The sequence below is a fragment of the Cynocephalus volans genome, chromosome 6 (genome assembly GCF_027409185.1).
Source record: "Cynocephalus volans isolate mCynVol1 chromosome 6, mCynVol1.pri, whole genome shotgun sequence".
NCBI lineage: Eukaryota > Metazoa > Chordata > Mammalia > Dermoptera > Cynocephalidae > Cynocephalus > Cynocephalus volans.
Window position 1 is genome coordinate 119,921,483 of NC_084465.1, and position 19,214 is coordinate 119,940,696.

Below are 19,214 nucleotides of genomic sequence, written 5' to 3' on the forward strand. Positions count from 1 at the left end.
CTTGATAGCGGTCTGTTATTTGTAATCATGGTAGGGTGTAAAAAGAAAACAATGACAAGCAAAGGAAATCTGCCTTTATTACCTTCCATGAATAACAGTGCAGTGCAATCAAGGTGGTCATTGCAGAAGCTGAGGACTGGAAGCAAAAGAACAAAAACATCCAGGTACTGGAAAGGCCACCCCTGCTTTGTCCCCAACCCCCCACCCCACACCTGCACCTGACAGGCATGGAGGCTCATTGATCATGAGGGGGACTCAGCAGTAGGAGGGGACACGACAGCACACTGAAGTGCAGAAAGTAAATATAAGAACTTCCATTTACATTCTTTTTAATTTCACTAAAAAATCATACGTATGTGTACACACACACAAGTACAGATAATCTTTCTCATACATATGTTATAGAACCACAGTGCATGCATATAATTTGCAAATAAATAGTGCAGCCACGTGCGCAGGAAACTTTTCACTGACTGGGAGAATGATAGAAACCTTGGAGAAACACTAACATAAGCCAGACCCCCGATCTTTTCAAAGGAACAGACCCAGAATCCAGCACAACCATGGGCACTGGGTTCTATCAAGCAAACCACATGTGTGGCCTTCCCAGAGAGAGTGAGAGCCATGAGTACACTCTAGAAGAGCAGTTACCAGACTCTGAAACAGCAAACTCTGATTGGTGCCATCTTGCAGGTGAAAGGGGGGAAACACAGAGGTAAGTGGACCATTCTCCCCCCACTTGCCTGCTGAAATCACAGAGCTGTAGTCCATGAGGGACTTCAAGTCAGAGGTGAAAGGCTGTGTCAGGTGGAGCAGAATGAGAGGTCAGATCCAGTTGAAATACAGTGCAGGCACCACAGGGCCTTCCAAGGTGGGCAGAGCTGCAGGATATGGGGCAGGGGACAGAGGGCAGGAGATGAGGCAGAAGCAGTCAGACCTCAGGCAGCATCTAGCAGAGACTGGTGACCAGCAGCACATACCAAACCCAGGAGAAGCTGGGTCTTGCAATTAAGAATGGTTTACATGGACATTAGATTGTTGCAAGTATCCTACTGGTTTTGAAAGACAGGCTAAATTGTGAAGGTAATAGAATTATTTAATAACTAAAAGAAACCCAAACACTGTAGTTTTATATGTGGAAAATCCACTGGAATATGTTTGCTTATACATGGAAAATCCAGTGGAATATATACCTGGCAAATATTGAGAAAGAGTGCTAGCTACCAGGCCAAGCAATCGCAGTGAGCAAGCTTAAGCTTGGGTAGATTCTTCCATGGCATTACCTCAGGAGTTGTGAGATAAGATTATTTAACTAATAATCAAGTTTTAGGGAAGGCAGCATCTTCAGCATCTTACTCTTGCCACTGAAAGGTGATGTCGGAAAAACAAGTTGAGAAAGAAAAGTATTTCACGTTTTTTGCCAGAATCAATCTCTTGGACACATCACTAGACACAGAAGATGAAATAAGAGTCCACAGTGGTCTATCCACTGTATACCGTCTACATTACCCATCGTCTTCCACAGTAAGTATGTCATTATTCACACACTCTGCGATCTCTCACAGTGGGGTGGTCAGATGTACTTGTCAACGGGAAGCCAGATGTCACTAAAAGATTAAGTGACTGTGTGTGGAAATCTTGCAACTTGCTTTCAGTTATATGGCCATCAAATGACATATTTCATTGACCATGATACTGTCTTCATTGATTTATCAATATACAAAGGGGTGGTGGAAAATACTGTGAATTACAAACTTGAGAAAGACTAACACCTCACGATCTCTGGAGTCACACCTGATCACCTGTATTTTTAATGTCATCCTATTGGTTTCATAGGCTATCATGTCTATGCTTTCTTTTATTAGAGTAATGTTTTTCTCCTTGATTATATATGAATAATTTTGTAGTGGTCAAAAAAACTGCAAACTTGCTTATTAAACACTCAGTGTTCAAATTATAAGCAGACTTTAAAGTGTTTTTATAAATGTCTTCTTCATTTTATATTATTTCTCATTGGTATTCCCTGGTTTTCTGAGGGGATCGGGCTGGGGAGGTGAAACAAGATGCTGAGTCCACAGCTTGTACCAGGAACTCCAGGACTGATAAAGCCTCAAATCCTAAAGGAATCACCAGGTGCAAGCCGAGACATTATCTCAGGTAAGGTGAATGAACCAAAATGTTATTGGCAATTCTAACGTTCATGAGTTTTCACAACATCAAAATATAACGAGATGTAAATAGAATTTGGGAGCAGGAAAGTTAAGCCAAAATTAGAAGGGACATTAAAACCCATGAGCCATTTTACTCCCTTGGTCTGTTTCTTCCTCCATATATTGAGTGAGTTTGACTAGAAGATCTACATATTTTATTGAGTTTGCAAATCTTTTTTATTTTTATTTTTTTGGGATAGTATTTTAATTATTTCATATACTTAATTTTTTAAATTTTTAAATAAATTTTTTTATTACGGTTTTTCAAATTCTAAAATTACATCTCTATATTGAAGGTAAAAGCCTCTCTCACGGTTTCTTTTTCTGGAGAGAGGAAGGAAGAGCAGCTGCTCATGTCTTGAAATGGGCCTGTTGCTCACAACAAGGCATCACAGAGCACCAATGTCACTCAAGATTCCTCTGGAACAGAGATAAAGTGAGACAAAACAAAGAAAATCTGTCATTTTTTCTAAGTACAGAGAGAAAACAAAGTCACCACGCCACCCAAAACATACCAAGCAGTCCACTCACTGGGATAAAATGAGTGATATCTACTTCTTTACCAGTAATGACTTTTTCCTGGCTATAATCTTTGCCTCCTACAGATAAGTCTTACTGACATACTGAATCACAGAATTGTCTTTGCTTTCAGACAGCATCTAATCTAGAGTGACAAACCCCTCACCCATATCCAGGCCCTCCCCCAAATCACCCGGTCAAAGCCCAAATTCTGGAATAGGCTTTTTCTAACACTGTCCTATGGAGACACCCATGGCTTTTATTGATGTGGTTTTTCACATTTATTGACTTGCATATGTTGAACCAACCTTGCATCCCTGGGGTCAATCCCACTTGATTGTGGTATATAATTTTGCATATATGTTGCTGTATTCTGTTAGCTAGTATTTTATTGAGAATTTTTGCATCTATACTCATCAAGGATCTTGGCCTATAGTTTTCTTTTTTTGTTGTATTTTTGTTTGGTTTTGGTATCAGGGTGATGTTGGCTTTATAGATTAAGTTTGGGAGAATGGTCTCTGTTTCAATCTTTTGGAATAGTTTGTAGAGAATTGGTATCAATTCCTCTTTGAGGGTTTGGTAGAACTCTGCAGTGAACCCATCCAGTCCTGGGCTTTTCTTTGTTGGGAGCCTTCTGATAACAGCTTCTATCTCCTTTATTGTTATTGGTTTGTTCAGATTTTCTATATCTTCTTGGCTCAGTTTTGGTAGTTTGCGTGTGTAGAAAACTATCCGTTTCCTCCAGATTTCGAAATTTGTTGGCATTATAGTTGTTTATAGTAGTCTCTAAAGATTTCTTGTATTTCTGAGGTATCAGTTGTAATATCACCTTTTTCACTTCTAATTTTTGTTATTTGGGTCTTCTCTCAATCAATATCTTTTGATTGGAGTGTTTCATCCATTTACACTTAAAGTAATTACAGGTAAGAAAGAACTTATTTTTGCCACTCTTGTTTTCTAAATACCTAATAGCTTTTTTCTTCCTCATTGCTCCATTATTGCCTTGTTTTGTGTTTAGTTGATTTCTTTGTTGTAAAGCATATTACTCTTTTCTCATTTTCTTAGGCGTATATTCTATAAGTTTTTTGGTGGTTACCATAGGTCTAACATTTAACATCTTAAAGTTATAACAATCTAATTTTAATTGATACCAACTTAACTTCAATAGCTACAAAAACTCTGCTCCTATACAGCTCTATCCCCACTATCCGTTATTGATGTCATAGCTTGCACCATTACAGATTGGGTGCCCAATAATAGAGACTGATAATTGTTTTTACACATTTGTCTCTTAAGTCCTGTAGAAAATAGAAAGTTGTTTACAAACCAAAATCACAAAACAAAATCACCTTTACAATTGGCCATGTATTTACCTTTACCTTCATATCTTTACATGGATTCAGATTACTGTCTATCTTCTTTTTATTTCAACCTGAATGACTCCCTTTAGCATTTCTTGCACAGGAGGTCTGATAATCATAAATTCCTTCAGCCTTAAAAAAAACTAGAAATATTTTTCCCCCTCATTCATGAAATAAGATAGTTTTGCTGGATATAAAATTTCAAGCAGCAATATATTTTTTTTCTTTAAGCATTTTGAATATGTCCACCCACTGGCTTCTGGCCTCCAAGGTTTCTGTTGAGAAAATGGTTGATAATCTTGAGGATTCATTGTCTATGAGGAGTCATTTCTCTCTGGACACTTTTCAGATTCTCTTTGTCTTTTAATATTTTGACTGCAGCATGTCACAATATGAGTATTACGGAATTTATCCTACTTGAGGTTTGCTGTGTTTCTTTGATTTGGAGATTCCTTTCTTGCATGCAATTTGGAATGTTTTTAGGCATTGTTTTCTCAAATATTCTTTTTGTTCCTTTCTATCTCTCTTCTCCTGATAAGATTCCTGCAATGCATATGTTGATCTGCTTGATGGAGTCTCACAGGCCAACTGCAGAGCTGGACGTGAACATTTAGGGCCTGGAGCAAATGCTTCAGAATGAGTCTTCCTCTTCAGTCCCTTAGGCTCTGTTCATTATTCATCACTCTTCTTTAAATTTCTGTTCCTTAGCCTCAGTAATATCAGTTGTTCTTCACCTTTACTTATTCTTTCTTCTGCTTACTCAAATAAGCTTCTGAACTTCTTTAAGGTATTTTCATTTCAGTTATTGTATTCTCTACCTCCAGAATTTTATTTTGGTTCCCTTCTGTAATTTTATATATTTCTTGATATTCTCATTTTTTTCTACACATCTTTCCTGTTTTGTCCTTGTCTTCCTTTGCTCTTTGAGCATCTTTTTAGACAGTTGTTCTAAAGTTTTTGTGTAGGAAGTCTGATATCATCTGGCCTTCCTCAGATACATTCTGTGTTGATTTATGTGGCTAATGTGAATGGATGAGACCTTTCTATTTCTTTGTATGTGTTGCTATGTTTTTGTTAAGAACCGGACTTTTGAATCTTATAATGTGCAAACTCTAGAAATCAGATTCTCTCCCTTCCTCCAGGGCTTGCCAGTTTCTTTTTTTTTTTATTTTTTAAATTGCTGGGTTGTGTCTGTGTTCAGCCTGAGGTGAAAGCTCTTCTTTAGGTCTTTTCTAGGCCTGTGTCATTCCCTGGACATGTGTGGTGGCTTTCCAAATTTCCCCACATATACAGTTGTTTATGAATGTCCAAAATAAAAACTTATAGCTCTTTAAAATTTTCTGGTATAGTTCTTTAAAATTTCCTGGAAGCCACTTTAGCTGGTGAAGTCTGGAACAGTGGTGACCAACCTCCATGCCCACACCTCAACAACCAGAGAAGCATTCCACAATCAGAACACAGAACCCTGACATTTGGAGGGTCAGGTATTTATTGCCCACCCTTGTTCTGGCAAGGTGCCTCAGAAATGTAGGTTGTGCCCCCAACCACTGCCTGACATGAACCTATGTTTGGGGAATAGATAGCTGCCACTGTGCACAATTTACCAGGCAAGCTGTCCTCTGGAAGCTGCAAGTGTTCAAGCAAATGATGGAGTTCCAACATATTTACTTCAGAGAGTTTCTGCCAGTACAATTTTAGTCCAGGTTGAGAGATGGATTCTTGGTGCCTTCTACTCCAGTATTTTTCTTGACTTCATTCCCCTGGGTGTGAAGGGGGTCAGTTTTAATTAAAAAGGGTCAGTTTTAATTAGTAAAGCATAATTACTCTTTTAAGCATATTGATTTTCTTGTATTAGATGTCCTAATTTTCTCCTCTGGTATTAAATTTAAAGGGGCCCATTCTCCAAGAATGCATAACAATCTAAATGTATATGCTTCTAACAAAAGAAATCTGAAATACATGAGGTAAAAGCTGATCAGTCTGAAAGGAGAAATAGACAAATCCATAGTTATAGGAGACTTAAATACTCCTCATTTGATAAAACATAGAGCAAGTAGCAGTAAATCAGTAAGAAAACAGGTTAGTTGAATAAGATTAAAAAAAAAACAACAGGCAAATTTGACCTAATTGACATATCTAGTATACTCTACACAACAGGAGAACACATTATTGTCAAATGAACAGAGCGTTCATAAAGTATATTGAACATTAGACAAATAATAACACATTTAAAATAACAGAAACCATGCAAAGTGTTATTTTTGGAGAAGTACAGAATTAAACTAAAAATCAATAATAAATATACCCAGAAATCCTTAAATTATAAAACTGAAGACACACACGTCTACATACCCAATGGATCAAAGAGGAAATCTAAAGGGAAATTAAAATTTATTTTGAACATAATGAAGATTAAAATAAATCATATCAAAATTTGCAGGATGCAACAAAATGTGCCTACAGAGAAATACATAGTATTAAAAGTAGATATTAGAAAAAAATAATTTTACATCAGTTGCCTAAGATTATCCTTAAGAATGTGGTGAAATTAGAGCAATTTAAATTGAAAACAAACTGAAGGAAGGAATTAATAATCAATACTGCAGAAATCAGTGATATTGAAAACCAATGAGAGAGAGGAAATAAAATCTGAAGTCTCTTCTTTGAAGATATCAGATGAGACTGAAGAAGATGAACAGAAAAAGGATACAGATTACCAATAACAGGATTAAAAAAAGAGATAATATATACTCCACCATTATTAAAAGGCTAATAAAGTAATAGAACAAAAATTCTGCACACAAAAATTTGACAGCTAAGATGAAAAAAAGTTTCTTGAGAGACATATACTACAAACCACTGAAGAGGAAATAGATAACTTGAACAATTCTATATAAAGTAAGAAATTAGAATTATAAATAAAATCTTCCCCCCCAATCCAGTCACAGATTGTCTCACTAGTGAATTCTACCAAATATTTAAGGAGGTAATAATTTCAACTCTACATAGTATTTCCCAGAATATAGAAGAAAAGGGAACACTTCTTCACTCATTTTATGAGGCCAGCATTATATTAATATCAAAACCAGAAAATAATATTATGAGAAAAGAAAACTATAGACCAATATCAGTCATGAAGAACAAAAAAACGTTAAGAAAATATTACATCAAACTGGACTACAGAAATTATATATATGTATATACATCAGCATATATATGTGGGTGTCTGTGTATGTATGTGTGCATATATATATATATATGGATGGTGACGATGATGCCTTATGACCAAGAAAAACAGGGCTGATTCACCATTCAAAAATCAAAGTAATGTACTATAGTAATAGACCATGCCAAATTATCATCTCAATAGATCCAGAAAAAGCATCCAATAGAATTTAACATCCATTTCTGATAAAAATTCTCAGCAAGTTAGGAAAAGAAAATTTTCTTAACCTAATAAAGAAAATATTTAAAAATCTACATACTTAATGGTGAGGATTGAATAATATTTTTCCTAAAACTAGGAACAAGGCATTTCTATTTGGTATTGCATTGGGAGACTTGCAATAGTGCAACAAGATAAGAATAAGAAATAAGTGGCGTACATATTAGAAAAAAATTGAATTATCTTTATTTGCTGATATAATAAATATTTACATAGAAAACTCCACATTATATACAAAACATTCTATAACTAATAAGTAGGATTAACAATGTTTTAGTATGAAAGGTCAAACATATAATGTAATTTGTTTTTTATGTATTAGAAATGAACAATTGAAAAAATTTAAAAATTTTTATTTAAAATAGAAGCAAAACATTAAGTACTTAAGTGTAATTCTAACATAGCAAGTGCAGAATCTGTATGCTGAAAACCACTTAACATGAATAAAGAAATAAGAGAAGATTTACTAAAAAGAATGGCATAAAATGTTCATGGATTCAAAGTCTCAATATTGTTAAGATGCCAGTTCCTCCCATTTGTATTTGTAGATTTCCTGCATTACCAGTGAAAATCCCAGCAGGCTTTTATTTGTAACTATCAACAAGCTGGTTCTAAAATTTATATGGAAAGGCAAAAGAATTAGAATAGTCAAAACACTTCTGAAATACAAGAGTTAAATAACACAAACTACCCGATTACATAACTTACAATTAAGGTATAGTATTCAGGATATTGTGGTTTTGGCAAAAGTCTAGAAACATACACCAATGAATAAATGGAGATCCCAGAAATAGGATCACACAAATATATTCAATTGACTTGACCAAAGTGCAAAGATAATTCAAGGAAAAAAGATAGTATCCTTCAATAAATAGTGCTGTAATAATTGGATATTCCTATGAAGGAAAATGAATCTTGATACATATTTCACACCTTTTACAAAAATTGACTCAAAATAGACCACAGCCCTAAATGTAAAATATAAAACTATAAAATGTTACAATAAAACATAGGAGAAAATATGCACGACTTTGGGTTTTGTTGGTGAGTTTTAACATAAAAACCCAAACATAAAACATAAAAGAAAAAATTGAAAAGGTGGACTTTATCAAACTTAAAAATGTTCACTCTGTAAAAGACACTGTTAAGACGCAAAAAACTAAAACAAACTGGGAAAAATTTTTAGCAAGTCACATATGTTATGAAGTCTTTTTATCCAGAATATATAAAGAGCCCTCAAAACTCAACAACACAAAACCAACAACAGGCAAAAGATTTGGATATATGCATTCTAAAGAAGACACACAAGTGGAAAATTAACATATGAAAACATGTTCAGTGTTTATTTAATAGGAGGATACCAATTATAACCACAGAGAGATTCCACTTCTCCCCATTAGATTGGGAAAAACAAAACCTGAAAATATCAAATTTTGGTGAGCTCGTGGAGCAACAATAATTCCATTCATTGCTACTGGAAATACAAAATGGTGTGACAACCTTAGATGGCAGTTTGGCAACTTTTTATAAAGTAAAACACATGCCTACAATAAGGTCAAGCCATTTTATTCTTAGGTATTTACCAAATTATAATGAAAACAAGTTCACATCATAGCCTTTATGCAGATGTTTTCACAGCTTTATTCACAGTCACCAAAACCTACAAACAATCAAGATATCTTTCAAGAGGTGAATAGATACACGAAGTGTGGTACATCAATACAATGAAATGCAACTCAGCAATAAAAAGGAGAAAACTATTGATTTACATAACAATATAGATGAATCTTGTATGTATGTTGCTAAATATAAGAAGTCAGCCCCAAAAGACTACATATTGTATGATTCCATTTACATAACATCCAGGAGAAGGCAAAATCACAGGAAGGGAAGGACTGGTTATAAAGGGATCACACAAGAGAATATTGGGGTGATACAGCTGTTCTATATAGCAATGGGTGGTAGATTCATGACCCTATGGATTTGACAAAACCTACCAAATGCACCACAAAAACTAATCTTTATTCTTTCCAAATTAAAAAAAAAATTCAACCAGGATGTCAAAGGATTCCAGGAGGAAAACTGACCAAAGTAACTCTGGAAAATGGTATTTTGACTGGATACTATAATACTAAGACCAAATGAGCTCTAGTTGTTAATTTTATCACAGGGGAAAAAGTTAATTCTGACATTACTATACATATGTGCTAGGCTAGAACAAGTAAGTAAATAAGTTGTAGATTATGTGAGCTAGATAAATGCTGTGGTGCAGGTTTAGAGTCAAAGACATCAGTATATACACAGATAGATATACAGCTATAGATAGATAGAGGCAGACGGATATATAGATGGATTGATATATAGGTAGATATAGATGTATGAAAGTTTGGACAGATAGATACAGATATATGTATAAGCATAGGTTAGTATACACATGTATTTCCTAGCTCTGTCTGCTAAAAAGATACAGCCCAGAAGCAATAAGCACAAATCTTGGTTTCCAAATATTACCATCCAATGTAAGGAATTGGGTCTCTCTTGAAAAATGGTTGTTTCTAGGGCTGAGGCAGTGAAAATATAAGGTGATCCTCGAGAACGCTGTAGTGCCTAAAAGCAAGAAAGTGTTCAAAAACAAAAGGACAGGGGCAGGTCTAAGAGACACAGAACTAACCCAAAAGAGCTACCAACTGCCAAAGGTGACACAATCCGAGCAACAAAATAATGTGACATTGGATTATAATCCAAAGTAAAATATAAAAAACCTTGAAAATATAGGCAAAGAAATCAAACGTATAAGGAAGAATCAAATGGAAATTATAAAATTAAAAAATACCATAACTAAAATAAAAACTTGCTAGATAGGCTCGACAGTGAAGAGTAGAAGACAGAAGACAGAGTCAGTGAACTCGACAGCAGATCAATAGGATCAACCAATTCTGAACAAGAAAGGGAAAAAAAGATTTTAAAAAGTCTCACAGACTTGTCAGAAGGCATTAAAATAACTAGCATGTGTATCAGCAGAGACCTAGCAAGACAATAGAAAAAAAATGGTGGGACTTAAAATGTATTTGAAGCAAAGTAATACCTGAAAACTTCCAAATTTATCAGAAACAAAAACCTACAGATTCAAGAAGCTGAATGAACCCTAAATAGGGTAAACCCAAAGAAATTTATGTTGAGACATGTTATATAAAAACTTCTGAAAACTGAAGACAAAGAGGAATTATTGAAAGCAAACCCAAGAGAGGTGATGTATACTTCTCGGGAGATAAAAATTTGAATGACAAAACTTTGAAAACTTCTCACGTGAAAAATTTGAAAACTTCTCATGTGAAACTGCAGAGGACTAGTAGGAATAAACAACAGCTATCACAGCAGACCCTGCAACTATTAAAATGATAGTGAATACTACTAACAATGTTATGTTCATCAGTTCTACTGCTTATAAGAAATGAAGCAAGTTTCCAAAAGCTACAAATTACCAAAACTGAGCCCATATGAGAGAGATAGCCTGTTTAGCTCTATAACAATGAAAGAAATTGAATTTGTGATTAAACAGCTTCCTCTCTCCCCAAATCTCTAGGCCTAGATTGTTCACTGGAAAATTTTACCAAACATTTAAAGGATTAACAACCCAGTGCTACACACAATCTTCTAAAAAACAGAATAGCATCACTTGCTAAGTAATTTTATGAAACCACTATTGCCCTGACATCAAAACCTGACCAAGATAGTACAAAAAAAGAAAACGGCAGACCAATATCTCTAATAAACTTAGACATAAAATCTGCACCAAAACATTAGACAACTGAATATAGCATGGTATATAAAAAGAATTACACACATGATGTGTTAGTCAGTTTCTGTTGATTATAACAGAAATACCTGGAACTGGATGAATTGTAAGAAAATGAAATTTATTGCTTACAGCTTTGGAGGCTGGAAAGCCCAAGGTCCAGGGAACACATCTTGTGAAAGCCTTGGTGGTGACAGTACCACAGGGGTCTCACATGGCAGAAGATGGTGGAGCAGAGAGAGGGATAGCTCCTCATGCATTCTCCTTTTCAAGCCCTAAGAACCACGCCCATGACCACCATTTCTAATCCATTCATTGGGAATGGTCCTTCAATGTAATCACCTCTTCAAGGCCCGACCTTTCAACTGCCATAATAGGATTTCCCACTGTCAACAGTTATAGTGGGGATTTCAGCTTCAATGAGGTTGGAAGGACATCCAGTCTACAGCACATGACCAATGAGATTGATTTCAAGTAGCATGTACAGCCAATTCACTAGTCAAACCTCAATATATGTTATACACTATAGCAATAAGCTAAAGAAAAATCACTTATGTAAATTGAGGCAGAAAAATCATTTGACTAAATATACCAGCATTTTATGATAAAAACTGTCAGAAAACTAGGAATAGAAGGAGACTTCCCAAACTTTATCAAGAGCATTTACCAAAAACCTACAGCTAAATAATACTTAATGATGACAGACAATGCTTTCCCCCTCAGACTGGAAACAAGGCAGAGATGTCTGCTCTCACCACTCTGGTTAGACAAAGCACTGAACGTTCTAGGCAGCACAATTAGGCAAGAAAAAAAGTAAGGCATACAGATTGGAAAGCTAGAAATAAAACTGTTTTTACTTGGAGATTATATGAGTGTCTATGTAAAGTCCCGGGGTGTCTACAAAAATGTAGAAATAATAAATGACTTCAGCAGGTTCACAAGATAAAAGATCTACAGTCCAAAACCCATCACATGTCTATGCACTAACAATCAATACGTAGAAACTGAAATTAAACATATACCTTTACCATTTCTCCAAACAAAATGAAAGACGTCAACATCAATCTGAAAAACTTTTATGGAATCTGTATGATGAACATTACAAAATGTTGATAAAAAAATGAACTAAATAAATTTAGAGATGTACATGGTTCCTGGTTTGAAAGACCCAACATAGCAAAAATGTCAACACTCTCCAAGTTGATCTATAGAGTGAATGATAATCTTATCAAAATCCCAATAAGCTTTCTTTTGCATGCATAGATAGGTTTATTTTAAAATTTATATGAGAAGGCATAAACACTAGAATAGCTACAACAATTACTGAAGAAGAATAAAGTACATGAATCATTTAACTAGATACTAAGGTTTAGTTTATAGGCACAGTAACTAAAACAGTGTAATATTGGTGGAGATATCTCTAGTTGATCAGTGGAACTGGACAAAGAACCCAGAAATGGACCCATGCAAATATGCCTAACTCATTTTTGACAGAAGTACAAAACCAGGTGAAGGAGGAAGGATAGTATTTTCAACAAATCATAATGGAGAAAATGGACATCTGTTGGCTAAAAAGTCTCACTAATTAACTCAAAATGGATCATAAACTTAAATATAAAATGTAATACTGTAAACCTTTCAGGTAAAATATTCTAGGAGAACCTCTTTGGGATCTAGGGCTAGAAAATGAGTTCTTAGTTCTTATTCATAAGTATCATTTAATGAATTTTAATTTTCAATAACAGAGCAATGTGTACCTTCACTTATTCTGAGAAAAAGGAAAAGTTTTCAGTGTGCCCTTTCAGGTTTACAGACAAATCACATGGATTGATCATTCATTATAAACCCATAGTTACTCAGTAGCAGAGCCATCCGGTGTTTTCCTGAGGGGAAAACTCTTTCTGCTCATGAAATATTTGGAGGACTTAGGGGTGTGGAACCAGGTGGCCAGGGTGAGCTGGAGATGCTGCCAGTGGAGAGGAACAGTGAGGGAAGTCCCCAAACCCAAGGACAGGCAGACCTGGCAGAAAGTGCTGGAAAGAAATAGAACAGTTATCCAGGCTTCAAATCTACTGATTAATTGGGTAGTGCTATGTTTTGTAGAATAATGAAACAGTATTTCCAGAAAAAAAAAATGAAATAGGTAATACACATCTAAGGATGTTCAAACACACAAACACACATATGTGTATATACACACACATACACACGTGTGTGTGTATTTATAAGTGAAGTAAAATTGTGAGGCAGGAAGCATGCAGTCATATTTTTCTACCCTCTCTTTTACACAATTCAAACAGAAAGTGTTTTAAAACATTTTCAATAATTCAGAAATAATTTTGAAACAGAAAAGAATGCATGCAGAATTATTTGTCACTACTCTGTTTTACATATGACTATTACTAAGTGACTGGTTGTACAGACTTTTCAGTATGTTAAGTGTAAAAGTAAACAAAGGATAGTTGCCCCTTGTTTTTAGAACAGCAGATTTACAGTATATAGAGCTGTTGTAAGTTGCATATTTGGATTATTTTAAAGAAATGTCTTTGGGAATAGTTTTTTAAAAATTAATTGGTGTCAAAATAGAAAGAATACTTTGAAGTAAAATTGCTTTTTAATTTGTATTCTGTAAACACCTAAGTATTCCATTGAAAAATTTTAGAACCTACAAAGACGTCCATATTTGGATATAAAATAAGGAGCTCAGATTTAATAATTTGGAAGTTTCTTCGCACCATTAAGTTTGAAATGCTAATGATATTTGATGTTTGCATATTCTTCTCAAAACATTCTACTGGCTACTTGAAAGAGTTAAGGCCCTTTTTAAAAATGTCACTACACGGGTGTGACTTATTATACATAAGGTAGGTTTGAAAGCATTGATTCCTGTGTCCATTCATAAACTTTTTATGAAACACTTTTGAACAGGTGCTAGAAAAAGTACTGGGAATATGGCCGGGCATACCCCACTCCTCACTAGAGCCCACAGGGAGCTTTCAGCCTGCAGGTAGGAACACGTCCAGGTGTGCAGTGGCTGTCATAGGGGAAGAAGTGCAAGGGGTCTGGAGAATAGTACTGAGCTTGTTTGGGGAGTCAGAGAACACTTTCTCGAGTAAACAGAGCTTAGGGCAAGAACTGAGACATGGGGTGTACATCTTGAGGACCCAGAGTCAGCTGGGTCAGATGAGATCACTCCAGTATTCATGACCTGCAGCAAAAGGCCACCAGGAACACACCTGTGGACAAACTGAACCTAGAACAAATCAGGTTTATGGCTCATCGCTGTAAGAGATGAGAATACATGTGGAACAAAGACAAAGACCATATGATCATCTCTATAGATGCTGAAAAAGCATTTGACAAAATTCAACATTTGTTCATGATAAAGACTCTCTACAAGTTAGGCATAGATGGAAAGTATAATCCTTAATGGGGAAAACCTGAAAGATTTTCCCTTAATAGGAACTAGACAAGGATGCCCACTCTCACCACTCCTATTCAACATAGTGTTGGAAGTACTATCCAGAGCAATCAGAGAAGAGAAGGAAATTAAGGGCATACAGATTGGAAAAGGTGAAGTTAAACTGTCCCTGTTTGCAGATGACATGATCCTATATATCAAACAGCCTTCAACCTCTACAAAAAAACTCTTGGAGTTGATAAATGATTTCAGCAAAGTTGCAGGAGACAAAATCAACACAAAAATCAGTAGCCTTACTATACTCTGACAGTGAACATGCAGAAAAAAGGAAATCAAGAAAGCTAGCCCATTTACAACAGCCACCAAAAAAATAAAATACTTAGAAATAAAGTAAACTAAGGGTGTGAAAAATTTCTACAGTGAGAACTATCAACCACTATGGAGAAAAATTAAAGAGGACACTAGAAGAGGGAAAGATATTCCATTCTCTTGGATTGCAAGAATTAACTTTGTGAAAATGTCCATGCTACCCAAAGTGATCTACAGATTCAATGCAATCCCCATCAAAATTCCAATGACATTTTCTCTGACATACAAAAAACTATCCAAACATTTATATGGAATAACAAAAGACCATGAATAGCCAAAGCAATTCACAGCAAAAAAAGAAAGCTGGAGGCATAACACTACCTGACTTTAAACTATACTACAAAGCTATAATAACCAAACCAGCATGGTACTGGCACAAAAACAGACACATGGATTGATGGAATAGAATAGAGGATTCAGAAATCAACCCACACATCTACAGCCATCTGATCTTTGACAAAGACATCAGCATACACACTGGGGAAGAGACTACCTCTTCAGCAAATGGTGCTGGGAAAACTGGATATCCATATGCAGGAGAATGGAACTAGACCCGTACCTCTCTCCATATACCAAAATCAAACTCGAAATGGATTAAAGAATTAAATATACACCCTGAAACAATAAAACTCCTTAAAGAAAACATAGGGGAAACAGTCCAGGAAGTAGGACTGGGTACACACTTCAGGAATATGACTGCCAAAGCACAGGTAACCAAAGGAAAAGTAAACAAATGGCATTATATCAAACTAAAAAGCTTCTGCACAGCAAAAGAAACAACCAACAGAGTGAAAAGACAATGAACAGAGTGGGAGAAAGTATTTGCAAAAAAGGATTAACGTCCAGAATATACAAGGAACTCAAACAACTTTACAGGAAACAAACAAACAAACAAACAAACAAACAAGTAACCCAACTAAAAAATGTGCAAAGGAGCTGTATAGATATTTCTCAAAGGAAGATATATGAATCGCCAACAGATACATGTAAAAATGCTCAATGTCACTCAGCATTTAGGAAATGCAAGTCAAAACCACACTGAGATACCATCTCACTCCAATTAGGATGGCTAATATCCAAAAGACTGAGAATGATAAATGCTGTCATGGTTGTGGAGAAAAAGGAACCCTTCTACATTGTTGGTGGGACTGCAAAATGGTGCAGCCTTTATCAAAAATGGTTTGGATGTTCCTCAAACAATTACAGGTAGATCTACTATATGACCCTGCTATTCCACTGCTGGGAATATACCCAGAGGAATGGAAATCATCATGTCGAAGGGATACCTGTACTCCAATGTTTATTGCAGCACTATTTACAATAGCCAAGAGTTGGAACAAGCCCAAATGTCCATCATCACATGAGTGGATATGGAAAATGTGGTATATCTACACGATGGAATTCTACTCTGCTGTAACAAAGAATGAAATACGACCTTTCACAGCAACATAGATGGAGTTAGAAAAAATTATAAAGTGAAATAAGTCAGGCACAGAAAGAGAAATACCACATGTTGTCACTTATTTGTGGGACCTAAACATAAATAAAATAAATATACAAACAAATGGGAGGGGTGGAGAAGAAGACACAACAATCAAAAAATAAACAAAAAGATATTGATTGGCAGAATGGAAAAAAAATCATGATCCTACTAAGTGCTGTATACAAGAGACTCACTGTGGATTTAAAGACACAAATAGTTTGAAAGTAAAGGGATGGAAAAAGATATTCAATGGAAATAGTGACTAAAATTAATAAATATTCAGTAGAGTGATAAGATAACAATTATAATCATTTGTGGACCTTATAACAAACCCTCAAAATATATGAAGAAAAAATTGACAGAATGGAAGAAATAGACAACTGTACAATAATACTTGTTGACTTCAGTGCCCTACTTTCAGTAACAGATCAATCAGACATAAGAAATGTAAGAAAATAAAAGACTTGGACACCACAATAAATCAACTACACATGCTCCTCAACTTACGATGGGGTTACATTCTAATAAAGCCATTGTCAGTTGAAAATGCATTTAATATACCTAACCTACCAAACATCAAAGTTTACCCTGGTGTGTTAGTCTGTTTCTGTTGCTTATAACATAAATACCTGAAAGTCGGTGATTTATAAGGAAAATGAAAAGAATTGCTTACAGTTTAAGAGGCTAAAAAGTCCAAAGTCCAGGGAACACATGTGGTGAAGGCCTTGGTGGTGGCAACAGTGGCCCTGGGGTCTCACATGGCAGAAATGGCAGAGCACAGGGAAAGAGAGAGAGAGAGAGAGAGAGAGAGAGAGAGAGAGAGAGAGAGAGAGAGAGAAACTCTCATGAATTCTCTTTTTAAAGCCCTCAGAATGATGCTCATGACCATTATTTATCCATTCATTAGGACATGGTCCTGAGAATCTAACCACCTCTTCAAGGCCCCACCTTTAAATGACCATAATAGGATTTCCTACCCTCTTAACAGTCACAGTAGGGATCAAGCTTCTACTACATAAAACTTGGGGGGACACAATTCAATCCATATAACCTAGCCTACTTTAAAAGTGCTCAAAACACTTACGTTAGCCTACAGTTGGGCATAATCATCTCACACAAAGCCTATTTTATAATAATGTCATGTAATTTATTGAATACTATATTGAAAGTGAAAGAAAGAATGTGTGGGTACTCAAAGTACAGTTTCTACTGAATATGGCTGGTTAGCTCAGTTATAGCACACAGCCTTATAACACCAAGGTCACACGTTCATATCCCCATACTCCTCAGCCCTGCCCCCCAAATAAATAAGCCTGTACTGAATGTGTGTGGCTTTTACACCATCATAAAATGAAACAATTTTAAGTCAAACCATTATAAGTCAGGGATTGTCTGGATATGTAACAGAGAGACATAGAAAAATCTACCCCAAAACAGCAGAAGATACATTCTCCTCAAGTGCACATGGGACATTCTTCACAACAGATCATATTAGGCCACAAAACAAGTTTTGATATGTTAAAAAAGACAGATATCATTCAATGAGTATTCTCCAACCACAACGGGATAATATTAAAAATCCATAACAGGAAAACAAGAAAATTCACAAATATGTGAAAACTAAACAACACATTCTTTTAAAAGGAATAACAAGGGAAATTAGAAAATACTGATAGAAATAAAAATAAAAACAAAACATACCAAAACTTATGGGATGTCTTTAGCATGAAGATAAAAAGACAAACATATTAAAGATAGTAACAACTACAAAAATTGTATGACAGACAGGAAATATAAAAGGATGAAAATGGAGACCTAAAAAAGTCAAAATGTTGTGAGCAATGATTTATTTTATTTTATTTTATTTTATTTTGTCAATATACAATGTAGTTGATTATTGTGGCCTGTTACCAAAACCCCCATCCCTCCTCCCTCTCCCCATTCCCATCCAACAATGTCCTTTCTGTTTGCTTGTCGTATCAACTTCAAAGAATTGTAGTTGTTATATCTTCTTCCCCCTGCCCCCCTCGGCTTTGTGTGTGTGTGTGTGTGTGTGTGTGTGTGTGTGTGTGTGTGTGGATTTATTTATTTATTTTTAGCTCCCACCAATAAGTGAAAACATGTGGTATTTCTCTTTCTGTGCCTGACTTGTTTCACTTAATATAATTCTCTCAAGGTCCATCCATGTTGTTGCAAATGGCAGTATTTCATTCGTTTTTAAGGCTGAGTAGTATTCCATTGCATAGATATACCACATTTTCCGTATCCACTCATCCCATGATGGACATTTGGGCTGGTTCCAACTCTTGGCTATTGTAAAGAGTGCTGCGATGAACACTGGGGAACAGGTATACCTTTGACTTGATGATTTCCATTCCTCTGGGTATATTCCCAGCAGTGGGATAGCTGGGTCATATGGTAGATCTATCTGCAATTGTTTGAGGAATCTCCATACCATTTTCCATAGAGGCTGCACCATTTTGCAGTCCCACCAACAATGTATGAGAGTTCCTTTTTCTCCACAACCTCACCAGCATTTATCGTTCGGAGTCTTTTGGATTTTAGCCATCCTAACTGGGGTGAGATGGTATCTCAGTGTAGTTTTGATTT

The 19,214-nt window shown here is 35.6% G+C and overlaps 1 protein-coding gene across 1 annotated transcript in view; it reads left to right on the forward strand.

Annotated features, from left to right (window-relative positions):
* The first annotated feature begins 563 nt into the window (after positions 1 to 563).
* Positions 564 to 19,214, forward strand: part of LOC134381039 (immortalization up-regulated protein-like) — a 33,877-nt gene continuing 15,226 nt past the window's right edge. The window contains exon 1 of the mRNA XM_063101127.1: positions 564 to 715. Coding sequence (XP_062957197.1) covers positions 564 to 715 — 152 coding nt within the window. The remainder of the gene's footprint in view (positions 716 to 19,214) is intronic.